The sequence below is a fragment of the Misgurnus anguillicaudatus genome, unplaced genomic scaffold (genome assembly GCF_027580225.2).
Source record: "Misgurnus anguillicaudatus unplaced genomic scaffold, ASM2758022v2 HiC_scaffold_26, whole genome shotgun sequence".
Taxonomy (NCBI): Eukaryota; Metazoa; Chordata; class Actinopteri; order Cypriniformes; family Cobitidae; genus Misgurnus; species Misgurnus anguillicaudatus.
In genome coordinates this window covers 3,437,556-3,464,115 of record NW_027395276.1, presented here as the reverse complement: position 1 = coordinate 3,464,115, position 26,560 = coordinate 3,437,556, and the positions used below count along the sequence as shown (strand labels likewise).

Here is a 26,560-nt window from a genome sequence, read left to right as displayed (position 1 = left end):
CAAACAGATGGATATACAGGCAGGCAGGCAGGCAGGCAGACAAACAAACAGACAGACAAGACAAACAGTCAGACAGACAGACAGACAAACAAACGGACAGATAGGCAGTCAGACAAACAGACAGATAGACAGGCAGGCAGGCAGGCAGGCAGACAAACAGATAGATAGACAGACAGGCAGACAAACAAACAAAAAACAGAGAAACAAGCAGACAGACTCATAGACAGGAAGGCATACAGGCTGGCAGGCACGCAGACAGACAGACAGGCAGGCAGACAGACAGACAGAAAAACAGGCAAAGAGACACATAGACAGGCAGGCACAGACAGACAGGCAGATATATAGGCAGTTAGATATATAGGTAGACAGACAGAAAGACAAACAAAAAGGAAGGCAGATAGACAGATAGACAGACAGGCAGGCACAGACAGACAGACAGGCAGACAGACAGACAGACAGGCAGGCACAGACAGACAGACAGACAGGAAGGCAGACAGACATACAGGCAGGCAGACAGACAGACAGACAGGCAGGCAGGCAGGCAGGCAGACAGACAGACAGACAAACAGGGAAACAAGCAGACAGACAGACAGGCATAGAGGCTGGCAGACAGACAGACCGACCAACCGACCGACAGGCAGGTAGGCAGACAAACAGACAGATAGACAAGCAGGCAGACAGACAGACAGACAAACAGATGGATAGACAGGCAGACAGACAGACAGACAGACAGACAGACAGACAGACAAGACAAACAGTCAGACAGACAGACAGACAGACAGACAGACAGACAGACAGGCAGACAGACAGGCAGACAGACAGACAGGCAGGCAGGCAGACATGCAGACAGACAGACAGACATGTAGACAGACAGACAGACAGAGAGACACACTCTAAGAAAGGATGTTTTAATTGTTTATACATTGTTTTGTGTTATGCTATTGAACGCACTATTTGTTATTTTGTGTTTAAATAAATAAAAAGGAAAACACAAACTGTGTTAAAACAATACAAAATGTGTTTTGCAAATATTAACACAGAGATGTGTCTAACTAGTATACAGATAAATAGATGTACTATAAAATTTATGGGAGCACAGTGCAAGAATTTCTCTTGTGTTTTAACAGCGAGAGTTAGACTTTTATCCTTATGTTTGATTTGCTAAGGGCAGGTGAGGTGAGGATATTGCTGCTCTTTTGACCCAGCCGTGTGTACCTGCGGCAGGAACCAGGATATTTAAGCTGTGCTCTCCAAAAAATGTGCATTGGTTTATACACGTGTGCTCACATCATGTAGACCCTGGAGTCTGTGGATGAGGTTTCTGGCCACATCTCAGTTGACCGCTGCGTTTTGTGCTTGTCCTGCCTGACCAGTGACCATAGATTTTACTTTTACAAAACTTGGAGTCTTTAAAAACATCTGTTAAACCTTCCACACTCTTTTCTTTTCTTCTGTTTTCCAAAACCCATTACCCCCTTTACTTGGCATCGTTTAATGGTGTCTTAATGTGGGCAGAAATACCAGCCAGCGCTCCACGAAGCCAAACACTGGAGCTGCACGCCTGCGGGTTTAAGAAATGCAGGTGTGCTGCCCAGACCTTCTGAGAGATGTTTTCTTTAAAGCATGGTTCCACCCAAAAACATCACATCAGTTGTGGGTAAATATCCTGCTGTTTCTAACGTACGCCAGCGCTTTAAAGCTGCAAGAGCTTCTCTACAGGATCACTTCAGTTTTGGTTACTATGTACTTTAATGACCTTCCTTAAGTTGCATAAAGTTGCTTCTGAACTTTTTAGGGGAAAACATCAGGAGTTTGCTTAACTCTTAATCTAAATAAACCTTAAACATTTTCATTTCTTACTGACGATGTGTTTTAACAAAAGTGTGTTTGGGTTCATAGTCCATTCATAGTCTGTTTGATCTGTAGGATTCACTGTGACCCTGGTGTCACTGAAGTCAATGTGATGTCATCAACAAGAATAAAGCAGAAAAAAGACTTCATCTAGGCAGTCAAGTGAATGTTTGTTACGGCACCCGGTTGTTACTTGATGATGATTATGGGATCAGGCCAAGTTAAAAACCACGGGCACCTGCTGTGGTCCAAAATTTGGGGCTTGAATTTATTCTATGATTTGTTAATTAAGGCTTTGAGAGGAACAAATGCCAAAGATGATACGGGCTGGTGACGTTCTGTATGTGTCCCGGGTTTTTGAAACAGGATCACTGCTGTCCTGAAGAGCAGGTGCTTGTGGTTTGACCTGAATCGGTTCCCAATGGAGGTCTGCCTGCCTTTACAGCTAATGAAACCCAATCCCAAATAGTTTTTCATTTATGTCCCATGAGTCATAGTAGAGGCCTGGTGTCTTTAAAGTGCACCCAGGACATACAGCATGAAGTTTCTTCACAGGCCTCATGTCAGTGATCATGGTAGATGACCCAGTCTATCTGTCTTACCCTCTCCTTCTCCGTATATATTTATGCATTTGGCAGGCCCCATCTAAAGCTGATTTACAGTGGTACACACATTTGATCAGTATGCGTGTTTCCTGGGAATCGATCCCATGACCTTTTTGGAACACCAGGAATATAATGTTGGTTAAGTTTAAATTTGAGTTCATTTTCTGCACTCTGTGTGTCTTTAGTGTCACTGATGTTACTGTTTTCTCACAAATTTCTCTGCTCATCTTTGCCTGTCTTTGTTAGATGTGGACCTGTCGGTGTGTAAACACACGGGACCATCATGCTGTACACGGAGGATGGAGGAGAGCTACAGAGCGGCGGTCCAGAGAGACACCACCCAAAACATCAGATCAAACAGCATACAGCTGAGATACATCATCAATGGACACGCAACTGCTTTCCAGGGTAGATGAAAGGATGAGTGGACAGATGGATGGATGAATGAATGAATAAATGGGTTGACAGACAGATAAACTGTAGAATGGTAAAACTTGGCCAAAATTGGATTAGTTTTTTAGGATATTCAGTGTTAATCTCTATGTATATGCTCTGAAATAATTTTTAATCAGAAAAATACAGTCATAAAATTTTAAAGCAAAATTATAAAATAAGTATGAATTAACCAATGAAATACTCTGTTTTATAAGCAGCAACATTCATCTACATTTGCTAAACTTTTTAAGGCAAATATTTTTGACAGATGTGCACAAAATTACCTAGAATGAATAGATGAAATGATGAAATAACGGAATGATGGAATGAATGGATGGATGGATAGATTGATGGATTAAACATTTTAAGGCAAAGTTTTTTGACAGATGAAAACAAACTTGCCCAGAATGGATAGATGGAATAAATGGATGGATGGATGAATTGATAAATGATGTAGGTGGGTGGGTGGTTTTATGAATGTATGGGTGAATGGTTGAAGTGTTGATGGATGGATAGATGAGAATGGATAGATGGATGGATGGATAAAAACATTTTAAGGCAAACTTTCTTCATGGATGAGCAAAAACTTGCTCAGAATGTATGGATGGATGGGTTGATGGATGGATAAATGGGTAGATGAATGTATGATGGAATGAATGTTGGATGTATGTATCAAAAAATAATAAGGCAAACATTTTTGACAGATGAGAACAAACGTGCCCAGAATTAATAGATGAATGAATGAATGGGTGGATGAATTGATAGATGGATGGATGGGTGGGTAAATGATTGGAAGGATGGGTTGATGGATGAATAGATAAGAATGGACAGATGGATGGATAAAAAACATTTTAAGGCAAACATTCTTCATGGATGAGCAAAAACTTGCTCAGAATGTATGGATGGATGGGTTGATGGATGGATAAATGGGTAGATGAATGTATGATGGAATGAATGTTGGATGTATGTATCAAAAAATAATAAGGCAAACATTTTTGACAGATGAGAACAAACTTGCCCAGAATAAATAGATGGATGGATGGATGGATGAATGAATGGGTTGATGAATTGATAGATGGATGGATGGGTGGGTGGATGAATGGATAGGTAAATGGTTGAAATGATGGGTTGATGGATGGATAAATGTAAAAGGATGGATGGATGGATGGATGGATAAAAACAAGGCAAACATTATGGATGAGCACAAACTTGCCCTGGATGGATGAGTTGGTTGATGTATGGATGGATAAATGGGTAGATGAATGTATAAAACATTTTAAGGCAAACATTCTTTATGGATAAGAACAAACTTGCCCAGAATGAAGAGATTGAATGAATGAATGAATGAATGAATGAATGAATGAATGAATGAATGAATGAATGAATGAATGAATGAACGAATGGATGGATCATTTTAAGGCAAACATTTTTAAAGATGAAAACAAACTTGCCCAGAATGAATAGATGGAAAGAATAAATGAAGAAATGGATGGATGAAACATTTTAAGGCAAACACTTTTGTTGTATTAGCACAATCTTGCCCAGAATGAATGGATGGATGATAAATGGGTGGATAAATGGATAAAGGGATGGGTTGATGGATGGATAAATGGGAATTTGATAGATGGATGGATAAAAACATTTTAAGGCAAACATTCTTCATGGATGAACAAAAACTTGCCCAGAATGGATAGATGGATGGATGGATGGATGGATGGATGGATGGGTGGATGATAAATAAGTGGATAAATGGATGGGTTGATGGATAGATAAATAGGAATTGATAGATGGATGGATACAATTTTTTTAAGGCAAATATTCTTTATGGACGAGAACAAACTTGCCCAGAATTGATGGATGGTTGAATGGATAAATGGGTAGCTGAATGCATGAATGGATGAACCATTATAAGGCAAATATTCTTCATGGAACATGGATGAGCACAAACATTGATGGCTGAATGAGTGTGTTTGCTCTGGTTGAATGAATATATTGTAATGTCTTTTAAAAGGGCATAATATACTGGTCCCAGATCAGAATGTTTGCTGCCTTTGTGTACAGTACCTGTGTCTTTGTGTGGTTGAACTCATGTAATTGTTAAAGATACCGTGGTGGGTTTGTTCCATGTGGTTTGGCAGCCTGCGATTGATGGAGTTGCTATAGAGTTTCATCTTTGGCGTTGGTTACACGCTGGTGGGAAGCCGCTTTTCATCATCTTGATTAAAGCCTCGGATGTGTCTATTAGGAAACTATGAGCTAGCTGCATTTAGTCTCAATTAAGCTATTATGCTAGGTTCTGCTTTATGAGTTCAAATTATATGTAGAAGGGGATTCAGGTTTGCTTACTCGGTCTCACAAGTGTGTCTAACCCAGTGGCCAAACCATAATCCACAGAAGGGCTTTAAAGAATCTCAGTCATACGCGGAGTTGTGTGTGCTTTGGCCCAGAGAACCGGTTGTTATTAAAGTCTACCGTCAGTTCATTCATATGTATATATATATAGGCTTGGTGTGAATGAATGAGCTCTCAGAGGCACTAATTCAGGCCAATGCTCGGGCATGATATACTAACTAGATCTAGTAGCAGTAACCCCACATAATGGATATTGTTGTTTTCTATTTCTCAAAAGAAAAGTGCAAACCATACACATACCTTCATTTATGCTGCTCAATCAACTCTTTGTCCTTTCAGAAAGACATTGATTCTTCTATAAAATTACTACCTTATAATATAGACCATTACCATAATGATTTTGGCCGTACCGTACCGTCATCACCTAATTACGAGCAGACAGACCTACGACTCGTTTTTAGTTCATGACCCACCAGTTGAAAACAATTGATGGTTTGGTTTTGAGGCTGATGCTTTTCCCCAAAACTATTCGAGTTATGTGTCTGCCTCTGTTTGTGAAAATCTGTCTCTTCTTATTTCCTTGAGTTGTGTTCAGTGGACTGATTTCAACAATCTATCTTCACTGCATTTAATCTGATTTTGGTGTATGATAAAAGGCAAAATAATAGACACTGAAAAGAGTTTACACTGTCTGTGAGAAAATGAAATTCATTTTTATGAAAACAAATTTTTACTTTTTTCAACTCTCGCCGGCTTTCCTAAAACCACAGTAAAAACTGAGTGATGAAAAGTAGGGGTGGACCGATCCAATATTTGGGATTGGGCTGATTCAGACCTTTTTTGCTGGATCAGGTATCGGACTAACAGGGACGATCCAAATCTGATAAAGTGTGTTACTTGTTACTGTTATGAAAAGTCAGAATGTTATTAAAGCCCCATAAATGTTTTTATACACTATATTCAAAGTCATCCTAACATATTCGACTAGGGATGGGATGGGATGAAAATTTCATATCATGATTATAGTGACCAAAGTTATCACGGTTATCAATATTATCATGGTTTTGTTAAAATGATATAGAAATGTTCAAAAAGAACTGATACACACACTGAAAACATTTGAACAAGTTTTATTTTTGAAAATCCCAATTTAATATTTCATGTCCCTAAAATTTTTCTTTGATAAAAAAATAAATAAATCTCTCTAATAAGTTTACCGTGAATGAATACAATACATTATCCCTTAAATGCCTTCTTGTGCAAAAAACTATGTTGCATGTGCGTGCCTGTGTCAAACTGATTCTGGCTGGACAGGATTTACAGCAATATTTTAAAATCACGGTAATCAAACACAGTTGTAATGATAATTAAATTTTAATTTTACTAACAGTCAGGACATTTTATCATGGTTAATCGTGAAACCGGTAATCGTCCCTAGCCTGGCTCCGCCCTCCTACCTGCTTCTGCTTAATTTTCATTTTGCTTCAGTACAACGTCTGGGACTGCTGTGTAGAATTTCGTTTTCTCCTGCAAAAATCTGTAGGTCCAATCAGCGAACAGAGGGGTGTGGCTAAGAACGATGACGTTGAGGTCGTGGTCGGTTTGAGCTGTAGTTCAGTAATGGCAGCGTGAGAAAATCTATTCGGTCCGTTTTTGCCAAACTGCCGAATATACAGAAGTTAAAGCTGGAGCAAGAACCAGGTTTGCTAAGTTTTGTTGGTCTGATTATTCGGACTTGTTGTTTCTGGGCGGTTTCGGTGCATGATATACGTCACGACCACACGTTAGCGATCGCCTATGGCACATCCTGAGTGACTCTGGGCAGATCCAATAGTTTTAAACTTCAACAGAGGACCCTCCTTAACGGAAGTAACGCTTTGCAATGGAGCGTGGCCAGACTCTCTGTACAAATGAAATGAATGTACAAGAGTCTGGTTGGACCAGGCTAAATCATCCCATCCCTACGAACAGCAAATGCATATTTGAAGATATTTAAGATCACAAAAACGGAATGGTGCTCGTGGAGTTAATGCACTGGAGTAGCGGTGAATTAAACGCGTCATTGAAGCCACACAAACACACAATTACCATATTTTGATCACATGCTTGTATGTATTTAAGAAACGTTAACGTTTATCTGTATAAATCCTACAAATGCATATGAATTAAGGTCACTCACAAACATTACTGTCAATACTTTTTTTTTAGGGCTGTGAAAAGAGTAATCGTGATTAATCGTATACAAAATAAAAGTTTGTTTCTGCATAATATTTATTTATTTCGATTTTGATCATTTTACATTATATATAGATAAAAAAAAAATATATATATATATATATATATATATATATATATATATATATATATATACATGCATAACATTTTTGTTAAATGTATAAAAAATAATTACACACAGTGCACACACATTTATTAATGCATTTGTAGGAGTTTCCCTTTCAGACATTTTATGGGATGAGATTATTTAAATTTATTACACTAAATGTATTATTCTGATTGGCCGTTCATGACATTTGCAGGTTTGTCTCCGATAATAACCGCTTAAAACCTGGATGCTGCAAATCATTCAAAAGGTAAAGTTTAATATTACACAAAAATGTAATATAAATTTCATTTAATAACATATATGACATTATTTTTACAAATGATAAAACCAAACCATTGAAACGTCTTGTTTTATCTTAAAACTGAAAGTAAAAGTGTTTTTCTTGCGGAAGGTCTGCATTAGTTAAAATGAGCAAATTAAATATTTCAAATCAATATTTAATGCTCCTTACCTTACTCATCATGTAAATAGCCATGCAATAAGTGGGTATAAAATAAACAAACTGCTGCCTATACATTATCCCTTACAAATCACGCAACACAATTTGCGGCATTATCTAACTCCTATATATGCATTTTAATTTTCTTAAAGGTGCAGAGGATTTTCTCAAATTTTAGAAAAGAACCGCCTTCTCCACTTTTTAAAAAAAATGCAATTGCGCAACACTCCTGATTGACAACTAGGAGGACCAATAGTCTTGATGATCCACCCGGATAAAGAAAATCCTCCGCAATACCTTTACATTGCGTGGTCATTATGGAAATGACATGATTCTGTGTTCCTTAACTTGCACTTTGTCAGTGCCCTGAGTAAATCACTTCACACCCATTTTTTTAAATTGATATTGAAATTTTGCCATAGAGTTAGTACATGTATATCAAGAAGAGATGAATGTGTAGTACATTGCATTACTACACACAAACAGATCTGAAATGCTTCTTGATGAAAATCGATGTGTGCGAACCCTATTGTTGATCAGCACTGACAGTAGATTTCTTCTTAAAGCCAGCTGAGCTGTGAGGAAACCCTTCTCTCCGTCGCCAGTTTTCCGTTCCAGTCTGCTCCTCATTCTCTGTGTTATTCGTCTTTTCCTCATCTTCATCATCGATCGCGTGACTCTTAAAGTCTCAGAGGAGTTACCCTCCTCTTCCACATTCTCCTCCCACAGATCGTTTGGCTTTTCCGGAGAGTAGATTTATCCGTTGACTAATTGACATTGCCATGTTACTTCCTTAGCTGGCCCTGGACAACGACTTATGTCCTCTGAAGAGAAAAGGATTGAGGCATTTTGGCTTGATTTTGACAGACCGACAAACCCAGTGCCTGATGTCAGAGCGAGTAGGCTCGGGACAGGAAATGGTGCTCATAATGTAGCGCTGAGCAAATTTGGTGGCTTCAGTCTCACACTAAACGCACCTGCTATGTCATTCCCATGGAAACGGCGGAGAGGATAGAGTCTAAACATGTTGTCCGGTCTGTGCAGACCAGCTGTCGTGAGATGGATGCTGGTGTTTGGGGAGTTTGTTAACAAAGGTTTGAGAAAGATTTAATGTCCCCAGGCTTTCTTTAGTCCTCGAAAGAACGCATGCTGAGGTTTTTAGCAAGGAAACATAAAAATGCTGATTCTGGGAATGCTTTTGCGGTTTAGATTGAGAGATCAAAATTAAGATTGTGAGGAAAAAACAAACAATTGAGTTTCAATTAAAGTAGAAAGTGCTCAGAAATCCAGCTTCACAAAAACCACGGTTTTGATGTTCTGGTTAATAAATATGGCTCAGGTCATGGGCATTTACAAGTTTTTTGCAAGCCAGGTAGAAAATCGAATAGCTAATAAAAGTGATAGCACGCATCTCCAACAACAAGCCATATGGTTTGAGCTATCCTTCATACCCGTAGCACAGAATGGGACGTGCACCAAAGTTTAATGCCTAGAGTTTGGGCTTTGTTCAAATATCTAATCCAGTGTATAAGCAAGAGTAATAGTGCAAAGCTCTAATGATGGATGTTTTTAAGAAACAGGAAAGAAAACAGGAGTAGAAGCAACGTGTAAGCCAGGGGACATCCACGGAGAAAGGGAGTGGTATCGTCTCCAGAGCACCATTATAGCCACTTTCACACGCCTTTTAAGTTGGCGCCTAGTGTCCTTGTGTCTTATTATCCACATCATTACCTCAAACCGAAACGGACAACCAAACACGCAATCCAAAGCCAACACGGCTCACGTTCTCCACCCTCTCTCCCTTTCACTTCCAAAACCATTATGTTGTCCCAACATCAGGAGAGAGATGAGATGATGTTTTGATTTCCCCAGTTGTTGTTCAGTCTTTCCTAAAGCATGGTGAAGCTAAGTAGGATTTTCATGAGAAAGACCCGTCACCAATCATCGCAAAACATGTTTCAGATGTCTAAGGAGCTGGAAGCAGAAGAAAGTGTCCGGTTGGAAAAGAAAAATGTTTTTCATTTAGAAAATTTAAGAAGCAGTTCACCCAAAAATGTCATCATTTACTCTCATGTTCTTCCAAACCTGTATGACTTATTCGTGCAATCAATTGATTGCGAATGAAGAACCTTTCAAGAATATACTGTTTGTTTTTTTCTGTGCATTTGCATGAAGTTCATTAAACTTTTCTTTTAGTCTTTCACTATAGCAAAGAAAGTCATACTGGATGAGAATAACATCAGGTAGAGTTAAAAACTGGACATTTTTAGCAGATTTGCGCAAAACTTTAGCATAATTTTCTTAATGGAAACGATGATATGCAACTATAATAGTTATTTATTTATAATTATTAATAGTTATATAGTTTTTCCTCTTGCGTCGACTGATGTTGGTAGGTTTACTACGGTAATATCAAATCCACCACACTAGACATTATTTTTAACCGAAAGAGACAAAGGAGTATTATCCAAATGCCAAAGTAAGCCACTTAAACTTAGGAGCTGCAACGTAACAATGTTTCTTGGAGGTAATAGTAAATCATTTTAAATCAAAAGAGATATAGGAGTGTTATCCAGAAATTAAGGAAAGCCTCTTATGCTGCGTTCACACCAGCCGCGGTAGAGGCGTTAAGCGCGAGTGATTTCAATGTTAAATCAATGTGAAGATGCGTTGATGCGCGTCTGGAGGTCTCGCAGCGCGAATGAGGCATTTAGCGTGGCGTGTTAGACGCGATTCTGCCTAATTTGCGCGTCTAATTCACGCGAATGGCTCCAATTGAGCGTTTCTGCGGCAAACGCACAAGTTGAAATTTTTGCGGAAACTTTGGCGGAAAAAAGCAGCGTGTTATCCAATCAGGAGCTTGCTCTAGTAGTGACGTGATTACAGGAAGCAAGTGGAGTCTCAGCAGATTCGCAGAAGCCCCTCCCATGACGCAAATTTCCACGTGAATGTCTTGATGACTTGAATTTCACGCGCAAATGAAGCGAGTAAACTCAAAATGTTCAACGGGCAAACTAGACGCGAATTTGACGCCTCAAACGCGGTTGGTGTTAACCCACGGTTATACTTTGAAGCAGACCTGTATGCAGTGTTTCTGGGAGGTTTTAGTATATACCACGTCATCTTCAAAAAATAATTATGTGACTTACGTATATCAGGTGACCTGAAAATGTAAATAAACTCCATTGCAGTTTTGCGAAATACATCTCTTCTGAATTGCCTGAAAAACCATTCAAGCGTAGAAACTTTTGGGAGTTTTTGCAACATTGACGTGTTTCCATTAACCGTTTTTTTATCGCAATGTCAATTTGCGCAATTTGGAGGGTAATGAAAACGCAGCTACTGTCTCTGTCTTTGTGTCTTTTTTCTTTAATTCATGCTTTATATCTGTAATCTAAACCTGCTGTTTTATTGTTTAATTGTTAATGAGATGGATTACATTTTTCAGTTGTGTGGTATTTTGTCCAAGACAAAGGACACAAGTACGTATTTTACTCATTAATTTTGTTTGTCGTCGCACAAATATGTCAATCCTTCAGAAACTATTTGGTTTACACAACAATTCCCAACATTGTCGTTCAAGTAAGCAGAGATTCTTACTCAATCCAGCGCTGATGGTGATGGTTATCGGTGCCAGATCTGCCTTGGGGAATAGACATCAATCATCTTTAACCACACAATCCAATCATTTTAAACATTAGAGAACGCAGTCATCTCGCACAAGCGCACACTCCGCGTCATGGCATCTCTGGAATTGTTTATCCAAGACTCTTTCGACTCTTTCTTAGACTCTTAAGAAGGCAGATATTTTAACTGTAAGCCGATGAGAGCGGTAAGAGTGTTAAATATTCTCCTGTTGCCGTCACCTGTTCTGCTCCTGACAGTGAATACACTGCTGATGGACAGGAGGAGAAGTGACAGGTGGTTACGTCTGGTTTGGCTTTAAACTGGTTACATTATGTGTTGATGATTTAACCTTTCCCAGCAAGCAATAGCCTTCATTTCACCATCTCTAGGTTAACTATAGACCCGATATAGTCCGTCTATGAGTAACCCACTTCGACCAAAATAAACATGAATGTCATTTTTATCTAAATAACTCAGATGTATGATATTCCATCATGTTTGCAACATCAGCAGTGATTACAAGGTGTTTGGTGTAATTTAGATTTTTTTTTCATTTATTTTTGGGCTACGGCTAGACATTTATTACATTTTCACTGACTGCCCAAATTTGGCCTTGTTTTAGCCTAGACGTCTAGGCTGTATTTGGACGGCTATTAGAAGTCTTTTGGGTTGACTTACAGTTGTTTGTATATTAAATATCAATCATTTATAACCTCATAATTCAGATGCGAGATGCATTTAAATTTGCTACAGTGCAAGTTTTATGTTATTTTGCCCATGGTTGTGTCTATTTAAAAATGAAATATTGTTCGATACTCCTTAGTGTACACGAACTTTGAATTCAGTCAGAGATATGATTCTTGGAGAGGTACAAGATGATGAAATCCTGCATTTTGGATTTTAATTTTCATAATTAGTGGAAATTAAATTCAGTCTCTATTTCCAAATCAGACCAAAGTAGATTCGTAAATGTTTATTAAATTTTTTTCATCAATGTTTCATTCAGCAGTTTTATGTTGTAACATGCTGTGTTCTGTCATCGCAGCTGTCTGTATAGAGGATAGGGGTGTATGTATTGTCACTAATTAAAGTGGGATTTTAGAGGCGTGCTGTGGAGGTGATGAACTCATATCAGCGTCTAACACGCGTGAAACACGAGCCCTTGGCTGGATTACGGGGCTTTCTGGGGTGGAGGGTGATGGACCCTTGTGTCTCGGACCAGCCTGGCCCCTGAATGCTCTGAATGATGACAGAGGTATGCTGCATGGCCTTGTGGGTAAGGTACTGTCCCTCTGCTGTGACAAAAGTGGGTCACTGTGGGTTGCCAGATTTTGTATGACCAAGCACTGGGTCTCATTCAATAATAATTGCGTACGTTTTTCATATTTATATGCACACTTGAACTTCTCACGAAAACGTTTCACCTAATTTACAACACGTGTGTACGCACATGAATTTGTTCTTGTACTTATTCTTACATTAGTCAATTTGGATTGTTCTACATGACCGGCTGCGTACACTAGGTTGGTAATTTGCATAAAACACGCCCAAACCACCTCCATATAAGGGCTTTCCGCAGCGCAGCGCTGGTCAGTTTGTTATAGAGGCAAAAGAGCTTGAAAAGCAATCCATGATCATAATTATTATCGGTAATATTCAGATTTGCTTTGCATTTTTTATTTGGGAGGTTTTGCTGACGCTGGAGGAAGCCAATGCTGTGTGTCCACCGAAGTAACATTAAATAAGTATTGGATGCGTTAACAAATATGACATTTAATATGACAGAGACGCGCATTAGTACCTTAAATAAAACAGACAGGAGATTAAGTGGTTGAAGTTTGGACTTCTCATTACATTTACATGACGTTTACATTTGGCATTAAACAGATGCTTTCATGTAATGATTAAAAAAGTGAGGAAGGAAAGCGTGAAGATCTTTACGTGCATCTTCTTTATATGTGTAGAAAAAATAAGTAGGCTATAATAATGTATAATTTACTGTATATAATAATAATAATATAGATCATGTATAATAATATATTAAACAGAAAATATTATAATATAAAATATAATCATGTAAATTGTATATATAAACATTATTATAAACATTGTAATTATAGCCAAATACGTAATTACTGTGTATGGGTGGTTTTATGTTTTCTTGAATTGTTGCGTACATTTAGAAGAAATTTTGAGTTACGATTTGTTCGTGAAAAAATCCGTACACACATCTCAAGAAATGTATACGTTTGTGACAACTTGATAAGTAAATCATGACAGTTCACCCAAAAATGAAAATTCTATCTAATTAAGCTGTCACTTTCTTGTGTGTTTTATAATAAAAAGTTAAGGATTTCTAAGTATTACTCAAGTTTGTCTGGAAATATTCTCTCTCGTTAGGTTGTAGCGGTCTCAGAAGATTGGGTGGAGGCTGAGGTTATATGTCACCATAACCTGTTACCATTACATTTCACCAAAGTATATTTCACAAGTTTGCATTAAGATGTAGTCGATTTGGAATGAGATAAAGCAATTTGGGTGCTTTTCGGGCGGAGGTCTCAGAGCTTGGAATTTAAGCCTCACCACTCTTTAATTGGGATAGATTAAACTAGCTGAGATTGAGGTGATGGGGTGGAGGAGGGATGCTGCAAAAACTGTCACGGGACAGAGGTGAGAGGCGGCTATTTATACGCACTTTTTCGTGCTGATCGGTTGGATCACATGACCATGCTCCTCCCAAACTTGGAAAATGTTATTCCAAGGTTGTTGTTTGTCACCATGTTTTCAAATTGTAAATAAAATGATTTATCATGTTTTATTATATTCGTCAGTAGAGTTAAGGTTGCAGTAAGGTGTCAGTATATGAATGTTGAAATAGCCAGCAAGCAATAATCCTTTTAAAATCCTTTGTCTAATATCCACCAACAAGGCAAAATTGGGGCTGTCAGTGAAAAGAAGTCAAACCATGGCCCAAAAAGAAATGAAATGAAATAATAAATAAATGAAACCAAACACCTTGTAATCACTGCTGACTTTGCATACATGATGGAATGTCATGTAATATCATCTCGCAAGTTATTTTGGCAAAAATTACATGAAACTGAAATCAAGTTTATTTTGGCTAAAAGTGGGTAACTTGTAGTTGGGCTATATCAAGTCTATTACACTGCAAAAATGACTTTCTTACTTAGTATTTGTGTCTTGTTTTCAGTAGAAATATCTAAAAATTCTTAAATCAAGATGTATTTTCTTGATGAGCAAAATGACCTAAGAAAATAATACTAGTTTTTAGAAAAAAAAAAATACAATTTAAGTGAATTTGTGCTTAAAACAAGCAAAAATAACTGCCAATGGAGTGAGAAAATGTTACTTGAATTAAGTGTTTCAGAAAAAATAAATCTTATTTCACAATTTTTTTTCTCACCCCATTGGCAGATAATTTTGCTTGTTTTAAGGACAATTTCACTTAAATTGTATATTATTTGTCTTAAAACTAGACTTATTTACTTAGGTCATTTTGCTCATCAAGAAAAAGCATCTTAATTTAAGAATTTTTAGATATTTCTACTGAAAACAAGACAAAAAAAAAAAGTAAGAAAGTCATTTTTTGCAGTGTAATTAACCTAGATGGTGAAATGACGGCTATACTATTGCTAGGTACACACTGTTTTAAGTGTTATACTGTATGTAAAAAATATTTATGGTGTATATCTACAGTATATCTAACCTTGTGTGTAAAGTTATATACTTTTATAATTTTCCAACAATTCGGCTGCCATGACAAAAAGTTAAATTGGACAATGCATAATGAATTTTATCACTGCTTTATTCAATTGCTGCCAACCAGGCGCGGAGCTATGGGCGGGCCTGGGCGGGCCTGGGCCCGCCCAGATTGACAGCTGGCCCGCCCAATCAGAAATGTAAAAAATACTACTCTGTATAGTTAGACATGTATACTACTTTATGTGGTGTAATTTATCTATTGCATGTTATGTTAATAACAGTAAAATTATAAGTAAGCCTGATAACTATTTAAAAACTATTAAAGCAGTTGAATGTTGCGTTATAATGAAATATTCCAAAGCAGCTTTCAGCCATGATCACTTTGAGAACTTTTTTTTGCAAGCAAGTAGAAAGCGTATTTTGAATAACAACACGTTATAAATATGTGCTGCGCGCTTTCTTCTCAATAACATAAACACACAACAAATATGACAGCGGGGTAAAAAATAGAAAGAAAACATCTGATCATAGTGATGTTGTTTGATATAGCGATATAGCAGCACTATAAGTCACGCCACGTTTATTGCTACACTTTATACAATATAGCCTATTGCTTTTAAGCAACAAATAGCCTATCATAACAACCTATAAGCCTACTGTGTAATTGAGACATTAATTTAAGAAATGCATTAAAGCAGAAAGACGTAGGCTGCGGAAATATAGTGGGTTCACTTCAATCCACACCACAGACGTTCTTGGTTTGCTTCCTATTTATTAAATCGAGGCAATTGTTTGATCAAACATTGATTAATATTAAGATACAATTTATACAAAACGAAATTCACTTTAAAGAGAGTCTTTCTACAAAACAAACCTCGCAAAATCGCTTGCCCGACGTCCATTACGGGCTTTGGCGAATTCCTGTCGGGCTAAAAAAAAATGATGCGCCTTGGCCGTCGGGCGGAGGAAAAAATATTGTAATGTGTTTGCATTCTCTCAGATTTAGTTAGGTAATTATGTTGTATGTAATTCGGCGTCATCTTGTTAGCCATTACTATCCTCACTAACAAGTGAAACTGCCAGGAAATGAAGTGAAAGCATTAAATCCATTATTCCTTTCGTTCACGTCTGATATGCACGCTCCTCGGCTCCGCTCTTCACGAGTAGGCTTGCTATTGTGCTCATCAAAAAGTATATTAAATGTTTATTTATTTGTCATTTCGTTTAACCCCAGAGTCTAACATTATTCTAGCAATTCCCTTTTTCTTTCTTTATTTAGTAAGTTAACTTAAATATGTGAGAACGAAAATATATTTTTAGTGATTTGCATGAAGAGAATATGATGTTAGAAGCTTCATTTTAAGCATTTAGTAGCCGTATTTATTTAAACACTTTAATAGGTTATTTAAAAAAGTATAAGTTTTTTTTGGGTTCATTTATATTTCCTGTCACTGTGTGCAGGTTCTTTTTTGTAGGCTATGAGAGCCCAATATTTTTTTTACCAAAAAGGCTTAATAAAAGTCACGTTGCATTACAATTTAAAGTATCAATAATGTCAAAAATGTGACGTGCAGTTCGGGTGTGTGTGTATGCTGTTTAAATTAGTGTTCTGAAGTTTTGACGAATTTTATAGACTTGTTATAGTTTCTTATTCAAAAGTGACACCCATAGATTCAGGCCCACCCGGACTTAATCCATGCCCACCCATATGTCACGTTCTGCATCCGCCACTGCTGCCAACCTTGAATATTTCTGTAAGATATCCCAGCAACAGTAGTGTGAGCTGCTTGAAGTCATCTTATATCTTTGCGTTATACTATGCTTTGTTCACTTTTACTTGTGTGACTGAATGGCCCTCATTTATCAAAAGTGCGTACACCAAATTTCCAGCGTACACCTTGCGTACACCCAAAACCACGGCGACTTTGAGATTTATCAATATGGACGTTGGCGTACGGCACGCTCAAATCCTACGCCAGCTCAGGAGGTGGTGTACGCACATTTTGAGTTAGTGCAGAAATGCGCAAACACTTCCTAACACCCCAAAACGCACTGACAAACTAAAATATATGATATATTATGACCCACTGTAAAAAAAACATAGTAATTATAAACTTCAGTGTTTATTTTTATGCAACAATGTTCAATGTTTAATTTGTGAGACTTTACCAAAGCATTTGATTTGTATGCATATGTATTCCTTTAGTTGAGAGCCTGTGCGCTTTACCTGATGTTTCAGAGTGAGCATGTGAACGGAGCTTAGCGGGAGCGAAGCGTTAAGCGGTGCGGTAATATTACCATCAAAGCGCCTTTCCGAAAATTCCGCTCCTTCAGCACCGCTCGTTGAACCCAGAACGCCCTTTGATAATTTGCTAGTTCGAGAATCTGTAAAAACGTCTAGCAATAAGTTATGGAATTCAAGCCTTATACATAAATGTAAAGTAAAAATCAAAGTTAAGATTGAGCAGGAAGAAAAAATTGAAAGGGACTGCGGAGAGACTGTAAAGAGTTAGCAAATATTCTTCCTGGAATCTGAAGCGGCACATTGCAAGAAAGCACAAGGATGTGCTACGAAAACATGGTAATGCAATAAAAGGTAAGCTAGTTACGTACCATTCGATGATAAATAAATACAGATGAGGTAAGGTAAAATGCTTGTGTTGAATGGAGCCATAAATCCGATCATGATGACATGCGGACAAAATTATGGCCACGAATTATTTTTTATGCTACATTATGGACACTTCTTTTTCTTATTTAGTCTAAAGTATGGCCATAAATTTAGAATTTGTTCCCAATATTCAACAGTTTGTTCCTTGGAATTAATTATTATAATATTTCGCAATTACTATTACAATTATTATTACTTCAAATTATGAATTAGCTTAGTAAAACATGTGGATGTCGTGGAAACAAATTGTTAATTTGAATTATATCCGGAGCTCCGTATCAAACTGGATCTAAGACACAGCTAACAAACAACTGTATGTAAATACAGAACAACACACTACAAAAGTTACTACATCATTTTAAAATATTATTTAAAAAAAATTAACTGAACCATTAAGCAGACATAGAATTTAGATGTAGGCAACAGTAAATAATAATAATAATAAATAATTATTCTTCTAAATATCAATTAATAATAAAAATAATAATAAGAATATTACAAATTGTCATCCAATTATTAATGTGTCTTTAATCCCACTCTTTTAACTCCCAAATAAAACAATTTTGTTTCTTTTCACTTCCCCGGATTCTCTTCTTTGCCGTCTTTCGTGTGTCAATGGCGTAAAATGAGGGCGTGGGGGAGGCGGAGACTTGAATTTATATGGGCTTGTTATTCTAATGACGATCGTTTTCGGCCGCAGCATTTATGAAGGGCAGATATTGCGTACACCTGAATATCAACGGTACGCACAGTTTCATAAATCAGGCGGTGAGAGGAGTGTAAGCATAATCTTACGCCAACATATACGCCCGTTTCTACGCAAGAATGATAAATGAGGGCCATTCTCTTTGCCAACAGACCATGTGTGTAGGAAATGAGTTTTGGTCATTAAGTGGATTAGTCATCTCTCAAATCCTTTTGTAGACCTTCTTAAGAGACTATATAACTTCCAATTACATGGCTGTAAATCTGGTCCATATTTTGGCTCACTGTTATCCCTGCGACACTGCAATTATACAGTTTGCAAACCAGTAACTTACAGAGCCAAGCGATGGGGGTTAATCCTCCTGTCATAAACCTTTCTTTCTTTCTGCTGAAGTCATTGGGATTCAGAGGCAATGCTTGCAACAGCACACTGCGCAATTATCATACTGTCTACAGTTTCAAACATTTGCCAGTTTAAATGAACTGTTAAGATGTAAAATAATCAGTCAAGGTTAATATTGGATACTGGTATATAAAGTCCAGATGCATGGGATACAATATGTATGTGCATTCTAAAAATCAAACAAAGATCCAACTGAACATTTTTTAAAATGTCGTAATTGTGTGAATTCTCAGTAACAGACCTGACAAATCAAATGAACAACGTATGGTACTCCTATAGTCTAATGGTGATACTCGAATGGAGCAACATATGGTCTTAGATAGATTTTTCCCAGCTGTCAGACCACTGTTGGTTTCATGACAGGACGTTAAGTTTGGTGTGCGTTCTTGTCTGAGCCTTTCAGTGGGATTTCTTCTGGAAATTCTCATCTCATTCCTCTTTTTTTGATTAAATCCCCATTTTCCACTTCTCCAGTGAGATGACTGGAGGACCACATGGACCATCCCTGAATAACTTTCTAATTCCCCTTGAAAACAGTAGGATCTGGAGTTGTGTAATCTCTTCATATGGAATAAGTGAACAAAAGTAGTAGTATAAGGTTTGAAACACTTGAAATTTGGTTTAAAGACATACTTTGGCATGTACAAAGGTGCTTAAAGGGTTCTTCACTGCGATGCCATAGAAGAACCATTTTTGGTACGCCAAAGAACCCTTCAGCCAAAAATGGTTCTTCTATGGCATCGTGAAGCACCAAGTGCACCTCAAACATTTTTCTGTCATCAGTTTTTTCTCTTTACCCTCTTTTGCCATGTGTTTGTCAGTCTCTCTGTCCCTGCTGGCGATTTCAGCGAGCGTCCGTGGCATGAGGCTGCCCTCTGAAATGCGGTAACCTTACACTGCCGCATTCTGTTTGTGGTTTGCTGCTCTCATTCCAAAGCATCCCGCCTATATGGGACCTTACATGCAAGCACTTTTACGGTTCATATACAGACATGCGGCACATGGCAAGTTGACCTTTCCATTGGTTTCTGTCTGTTCTGCTGTGTTTATTTCTCTTTTTCCATTCACTCCATTGCTGTCTGTTTTGATTTACACCACTGGGTTACCCTACACAACGATTGAAATCTCTATGCTCACCGTTTCCATTTTCCATTAAACTCTGTGCTCAAGTTCAGTTGGCTGGTCAGCATATGACTTCAGATTATACTGTATTGAATTTTCGTTTAATGCATATTTTCATTTTAGATGAAACAATGATTGGCAGACACACTGCAGTACTGCACCCAGTCGAAGACCCCTGTACTACATACTCTTTGGTGAATCTAGACCACCCAAAATATGACTTTTTTTAGGTTAAGACTTGCGGCAACTGAAGCAGTCTCACCCTGACTGTGAATCAAAGCATTTGTACTACATTTAATATTTATACTATACTATTGTTTTTACTTGGCCTAACTCTGTTACAGAAACTCTCTATACTTGATCTAATGCTAGGGCCACACTAGCTGCAGATTTACATATTCAAATCAGAATTGTCTAATCTTTCTATAGCCAACTGATAGTTGAATCATCTATGTGTGTGTATGCATGGGTTCGTAGGGGGACCAGACCAGGTAATCAATAAATGGGTAACTTTTATTTTCTTTCACATGCAGCACACAGAAAGAACTTTCTGATAAAATTTCCAAAACTGCCTTTCAAATGATGAACAAAGATGAAACTGACAATGCATTATTTTCTTTTTTAAGATAAAATGAAAGGCAATGTGCATGAACGTTCGTTCATAAAAAACATTTTGTTCGTAAAATTTTAAATGTACAGAACATCACACAAAGATATAACAAAACCTTTTTTGATAACTAAATTTACAAAATAACAAATGTAATCCTGCTTGGGAAGCCCCTACAGTTCTTATACAGTGAACTTATTTATTTTTCAGATTTAGTGCGTCAAAGTAGTCATGACCAAAAAAACCTCGTCAAATGACATATAATTCGTGATTGTTACTGTAAATGATAAAAACTAAGCATTATATACAATTCCCAGCCACTGCTTACCTGTTTTGTAGCTCAAGATAACCCCCCTCTTTTAAATACATTTTAAAACTTATTCTTTATTGATCCTTAATATGATCCTAAATATGACACGCAGAGCACCTAACATGTTCGGCTAAATTGTAAGTGCCAGCACGCAACAGTGCAACATTGATACAACGAAAAGCAATCCAAAATTACAGACTTAAACTAGATCAGAATTTGCCGTTATTATAAAAAAATGAAATCAGAATCAAGTAAGGTGCAGAACAAAAAAGTGCAGGGGAACAAAACACAAGCCACATATAGTTAAATTACATAACCCTGAGTGATCTATAAATAAAATAAAAATAAAGAAATTATTAAAATAACAAAAACTATAGAAAGAATTGCCAACTTTGTTTTTTTACTGTAGAAACAAAGAGACAATATGAAAAGATATATCGATATAACCACAAAGATGATTATGACATTATCTAGAATTGTCATAAGAGGGGAAATCGGCCCAAATTCGTCCAGATTATCTTTTAGTGTGTGGCAGTTTTAACTCTATAACTTGGCAAACTTGTTACTCCATCTGCTTCATGGTAGCTACAAACATGAATAAAACCTTTAATATTGTAACTTGCCAAGTTACCATTACTTTATTAAGTGATCAAACTTTCTGTTTTTGCCCAATAGATGATACAGGCAAATGTTTTAAAGAAAAGTTTGGATTGATTTATCTTGATTTCTCTGAAGTTTAAATTTTTTTTTCACTTTTTCTCCTTGTTTGTCTCTTGCATCCTCATTACTAGTTGTTTTAGTGATATACTGATTTAGTAGACATTGCACATCCTTAAAGGAATAGTCTACTCATTTTCAATATTAAAATATGTTATTACCTTAACTAAGAATTGTTGATACATCCCTCTATCATCTGTGTGCGTGCACGTAAGCGCTGGAGCGCGCTGCGACGCTTCAATAGCATTTAGCTTAGCCCCATTCATTCAATGGTACCATTTAGAGATAAAGTTAGAAGTGACCAAACACATCAACGTTTTTCCTATTTAAGACGAGTAGTTATACGAGCAAGTTTGGTGGTACAAAATAAAACGTAGCGCTTTTCTAAGCGGATTTAAAAGAGGAACTATATTGTATGGCGTAATAGCACTTTTGGGAGTACTTCGATTCGGCGCAGCAACACCCTCCCTCTCCCATTATGAGAGGGAGAAGGGGAGCGGACTTTTAAGGCGAGTCTAAGTACTCCCAAAAGTGCTATTACACCATAAAATATAGTTCCTCTTTTAAATCCGCTTAGAAAAGCGCTACGTTTTATTTTGTACCACCAAACGTGCTCGTACAACTACTCGTCTTAAATAGGAAAAACGTTGATGTGTTTGGTCACTTCTAACTTTATCTCTAAATGGTACCATTAAATGAATGGGGCTAAGCTAAATGCTATCGAAGTGTCACAGCGCGCTCCAGCGCTTACGTGCACGCACACAGATGATAGAGGGATGTATCAACAATTCTTAGTTAAGGTAATAACATATTTTAAAATTGAAAATGAGTAGACTATTCCTTTAAATGAGCTATGTTACATGGTGAATTCATACTGAGACTATTTGTAGTCCAAATTTGTGGCTGTTTAGACAGAATGTTAAATGCTCTCTCATTTGTACGTCGCCTTGGATAAATGCATCTGCTAAATAAATAAATATACATTTAAATATTTGCTCTTAACCATATCGAATAACCATACTGAATTATGGCCTCTATATCTTTCACACATTTTGGATTCACATGCCAACGCCCTGGAAGCCTCCCACAACATCATAGCATCTTTCTGCACACTCTGTTTTTTTTTTACTTTTGGGAACGATAAAATCTAGTTTTTGTAAAATCGTGGTATGACACAGAATGTAGAGATCACTCCAGTCTTGTTGCGTAGGTATAATTGGGGTTCCAGTGAGGCCTAAAGCAGACAAATGTCAACTTTATGGTGTAGATGTTTGCTTAAGCCGCAGCTTTGTCCGATTACAAATTAAACTGCGAGATGTTATGCAAGAAGCCAAAGACGTTTGTTTGACGCACATGAACAGAGACCAACAATTGAAACAAAGTGTGTAGAGAATGTGTCCTGTGTGCACAATCCATAATGTGTGTGTGTGTGTGTTTGTGTGGTCGCAGCTGTTGTGAGTGGGGGAGTTCTCTTGTTTTGCTGGTCTATTGTGACAGTATTGATGGAAGCCTCTACAGCTTATGGAGTGAAATTGAGAGATGTGATTGTGTGTGTGTGTGTGTGTGTGTGTGTGTGTGTGTGTGTGTGTGTGTGTGTGTGTGTGTGTGTGTGTGTGTGTGTTGCCTGGTCTCAGTTTCGGTCCAGTTGCTGCTGTTTCTCTCTCCACTAACATGCCTTCAGTCTGACATCAGTGGCCTTTCAGAGAGTGGCACCCTACAGTGTGTGTGTGTGTGTGTGTGTGTGTTCAGTGTATATTGTGTTCTGTATACTGTACATTATGTGTTTATGGGGTCAGTGTGTTGAGTGTGTGTATGTTGAGTGTGTGTATTAAGTGTTTGCGCAAGTGTGTGTGTGTGTGTGTGTGTGTGTGTGTTTGTGTTTGTGTGTGTGTGTGTGTGTGTGTGTGTGTTTGTGTACTGTATGCATTCAGTGTGTTTGTGTGTTCAGTTTTTGTGTTTATGTGAGTGTGTATGTGTGTTCAGTGTTTGTGTTTGGTTGTGTGCATTTTCAGTGTGTTTGTGTGTTTAGTGTTTGCGTTTATGTGAGTGTGTATGTGTATTGAGTGTTTGTGTTTGTCAGTGTGCATTTTCAGTGTGTTTGTGTGTTCAGTGTTTGTGTGCTGTGTGTGTTCAGTGTCTGTTTGTGTGTTCAATCAGTGTTTGTGTGTCCAGCTTGTGTTTGTGTACTGTATGCATTTAGTGTACTTATGTGCAGTGTTGGGGTTAGTTACTCAAAAAAGTAATATATTACTTATTACATATTACTCTCAAAAATAGTAATGCCTTACTTTACTTTATTACTCCCTGGAGCAAGTAACTAGTTATATTACTAGTTATATTACTAGTTACATTTTTTTTCTGGGCAAGAATGTTTATTTGGGCAAGCCACGGCCAAGAAAACATCCAAACACAAAACTCCCAAATCAATAAAAAGTTACAATTTTATTAGATTAAATTTGATAACAATTTACTCATACAAAATACAGGGATGACAACAGGTTGCAATTATTTTTAGATGGACACCTTTAAATGGACAGCTGATAAAATAATGACGGTTCACAATAAATTATTTCCTGATTAAGACTTCCAAGAGTTCTGTATTCTTAGCAGGGGGATACCATGATGTTAGTGCACATTATTTACCCACCCACTATACACAGCAATGCACAGCAAATTCATCCAACACCCAAACATATAAATATATCAATTTAACACCGCAAAGTAATAAATACACAATCAATTCAATAAATATCATTAAAATCACTCAAGCTAAAGACACAGCCTTCGTCAATTACGGTAAAATTGATATACAAAATTGATGGGATAAACAACCTGCACGCAACCCCTGTTTACATACAAACAAACAATGAAATGAGCGCCGGGAGACCGTGGCATAACCTCACATTCATCAAGGTCTCCACGGCGAGAAAACCCACCGTAAATACACCACATTTTAATACAACATAAAAATTACTGCTGGCTTCCTTACCCGCTACCGGACGTGGGGCACAGCGTTCGGAGAAACATTAAAGAGTGTGCACTTCACCGTCAAGTTATTTTCCTTCCGTTAAACATAATAAAATAATGACTGAATCTCCTCCCGTCGAAACTAGCGAACCTTCCTCTGAAAAAAAGCTTGCCGTTGTTGACGCTTCCATTTTCCCGATCTGTCTTTGAGTGTGCCGCTCTGCTGCCGGGTGCCGGGTGTCGACCAATCGGTGATGGTAAATGATACCTCATGCCAAACTTAGACCAATCACTGTTCCATTCACGCCCTCCTCCACTTCCCTTTTGTTCTCTGTGTTGTGTGCCTTTGTGTGATGAAGGTGCTACTGGCGAATGTAACGCAAGTAACTAGCTCGGGAAAACTGTAATAATATTACCATTTTCAGACGGGTAATGCGTTACACTACTAGTTACTGAAAAAAGTAATATTATTACAGTAACGCGTTACTTTGTAACGCGTTACACCCAACACTGCTTATGTGTTCAGTGTTTGTGTGTTTAGTGTATGCGTTTATGTGAGTGTTTATGTGTGTCCAGTGTTTGTGTTTGTCAGTGTGAATGTTCAGTGTGCTTGTGTGTGTGTGTGTGTGTGTGTATGTGTGTGTGTGTGTGTGTGTGTATGTGTGTGTGCGTCAGTGTCTGTTTGTGTGTTCAGTCGGTGTTTGTGTGTTCAGTGTTTGCGTTTATGTGAGTGTTTATGTGTGTCCAGTGTTTGTGTTTGTCAGTGTGAATGTTCAGTGTGCCTGTACGTTCAGTGTTGGTGTGGTGTGTGTGTGTTCAGTGTGTGTTTATTTTACTGTATGCATTCAGTGTGTGTTTAGTCAGTGTTTGTGTGTGTGTCCAGCTTGTGTTTGAGTGTTATCAGTTTGTGTTTGTGTACTGTTGGATTCAGTGTGTGTGTTCAGTGTAGGGTGGCCATTCGTGCCAGTTCCGCCGGACACGTCCCGAACATGTTTTCGGGTCCGTTCTCCGGAAGTCGCCTTGGTCGACCGCATAGTCATCAAGGTTGAATATTTCGGGTTTCATTTCAGAAAAGCAACCGTTACATTTCAAGGTAAGAATGAAACAACAATGATTGTATGTCTTAAAAGAAAGAAATCTTAATTTTCTAATGTATTTTAACTGAAATGTAAGAACCTCGATGACGTATGCGGTCGAGCAACGCGACTTCCGGACAACGAACCCAAAAACATGTTTGGGACGTGTCCGGCAGAACTGGCACAAATGGCCACCCTAGTTCAGTGTTTGTCAGTGTACATGTTTAGTGTGTTCAGTGTTTGCATGAGTGTGTGTGTTCAATGTGTGTTTGTGTACTGTCCCAGCTAACAGAGAAAAGTTCTAAGAACGTTCCTTGAAAGTTCCCAATGTTCCCAAAAAAAGTTTTGCCAACATAAAAAGTGTCCCATTGTTTTTAAGTTTAAAGAAAATCGTGTCAGAGGAATGCTACATTCTACCATTTCAAACGTTATGACAGTGTCATGCTTTAATGTTCACACAATGTTTAAAACAACAACTGTTTTCTATGTTTATTTTTTTGCTTGTTATGTAAATAATAGAGAAACATTGCATTTTATTTAAATCTGTTATAAAACATTATTTCTGAATGTTCGGTTAAAATATTGCTGTAGAAAACACAACTTATT

General features: G+C 37.7%; 1 protein-coding gene across 3 annotated transcripts in view; it reads left to right on the top strand.

Annotated features, from left to right (window-relative positions):
* Positions 1 to 26,560, top strand: part of LOC129443188 (glypican-5) — a 197,764-nt gene that overhangs the window by 11,098 nt on the left and 160,106 nt on the right. For all 3 annotated transcript variants that reach the window (XM_055203638.2, XM_055203636.2, XM_055203635.2), the window contains exon 2: positions 2,703 to 2,864. In XM_055203638.2, the coding sequence (XP_055059613.2) occupies positions 2,756 to 2,864 (109 nt within the window). In that variant the 5' untranslated portion in view covers positions 2,703 to 2,755. The remainder of the gene's footprint in view (positions 1 to 2,702; positions 2,865 to 26,560) is intronic.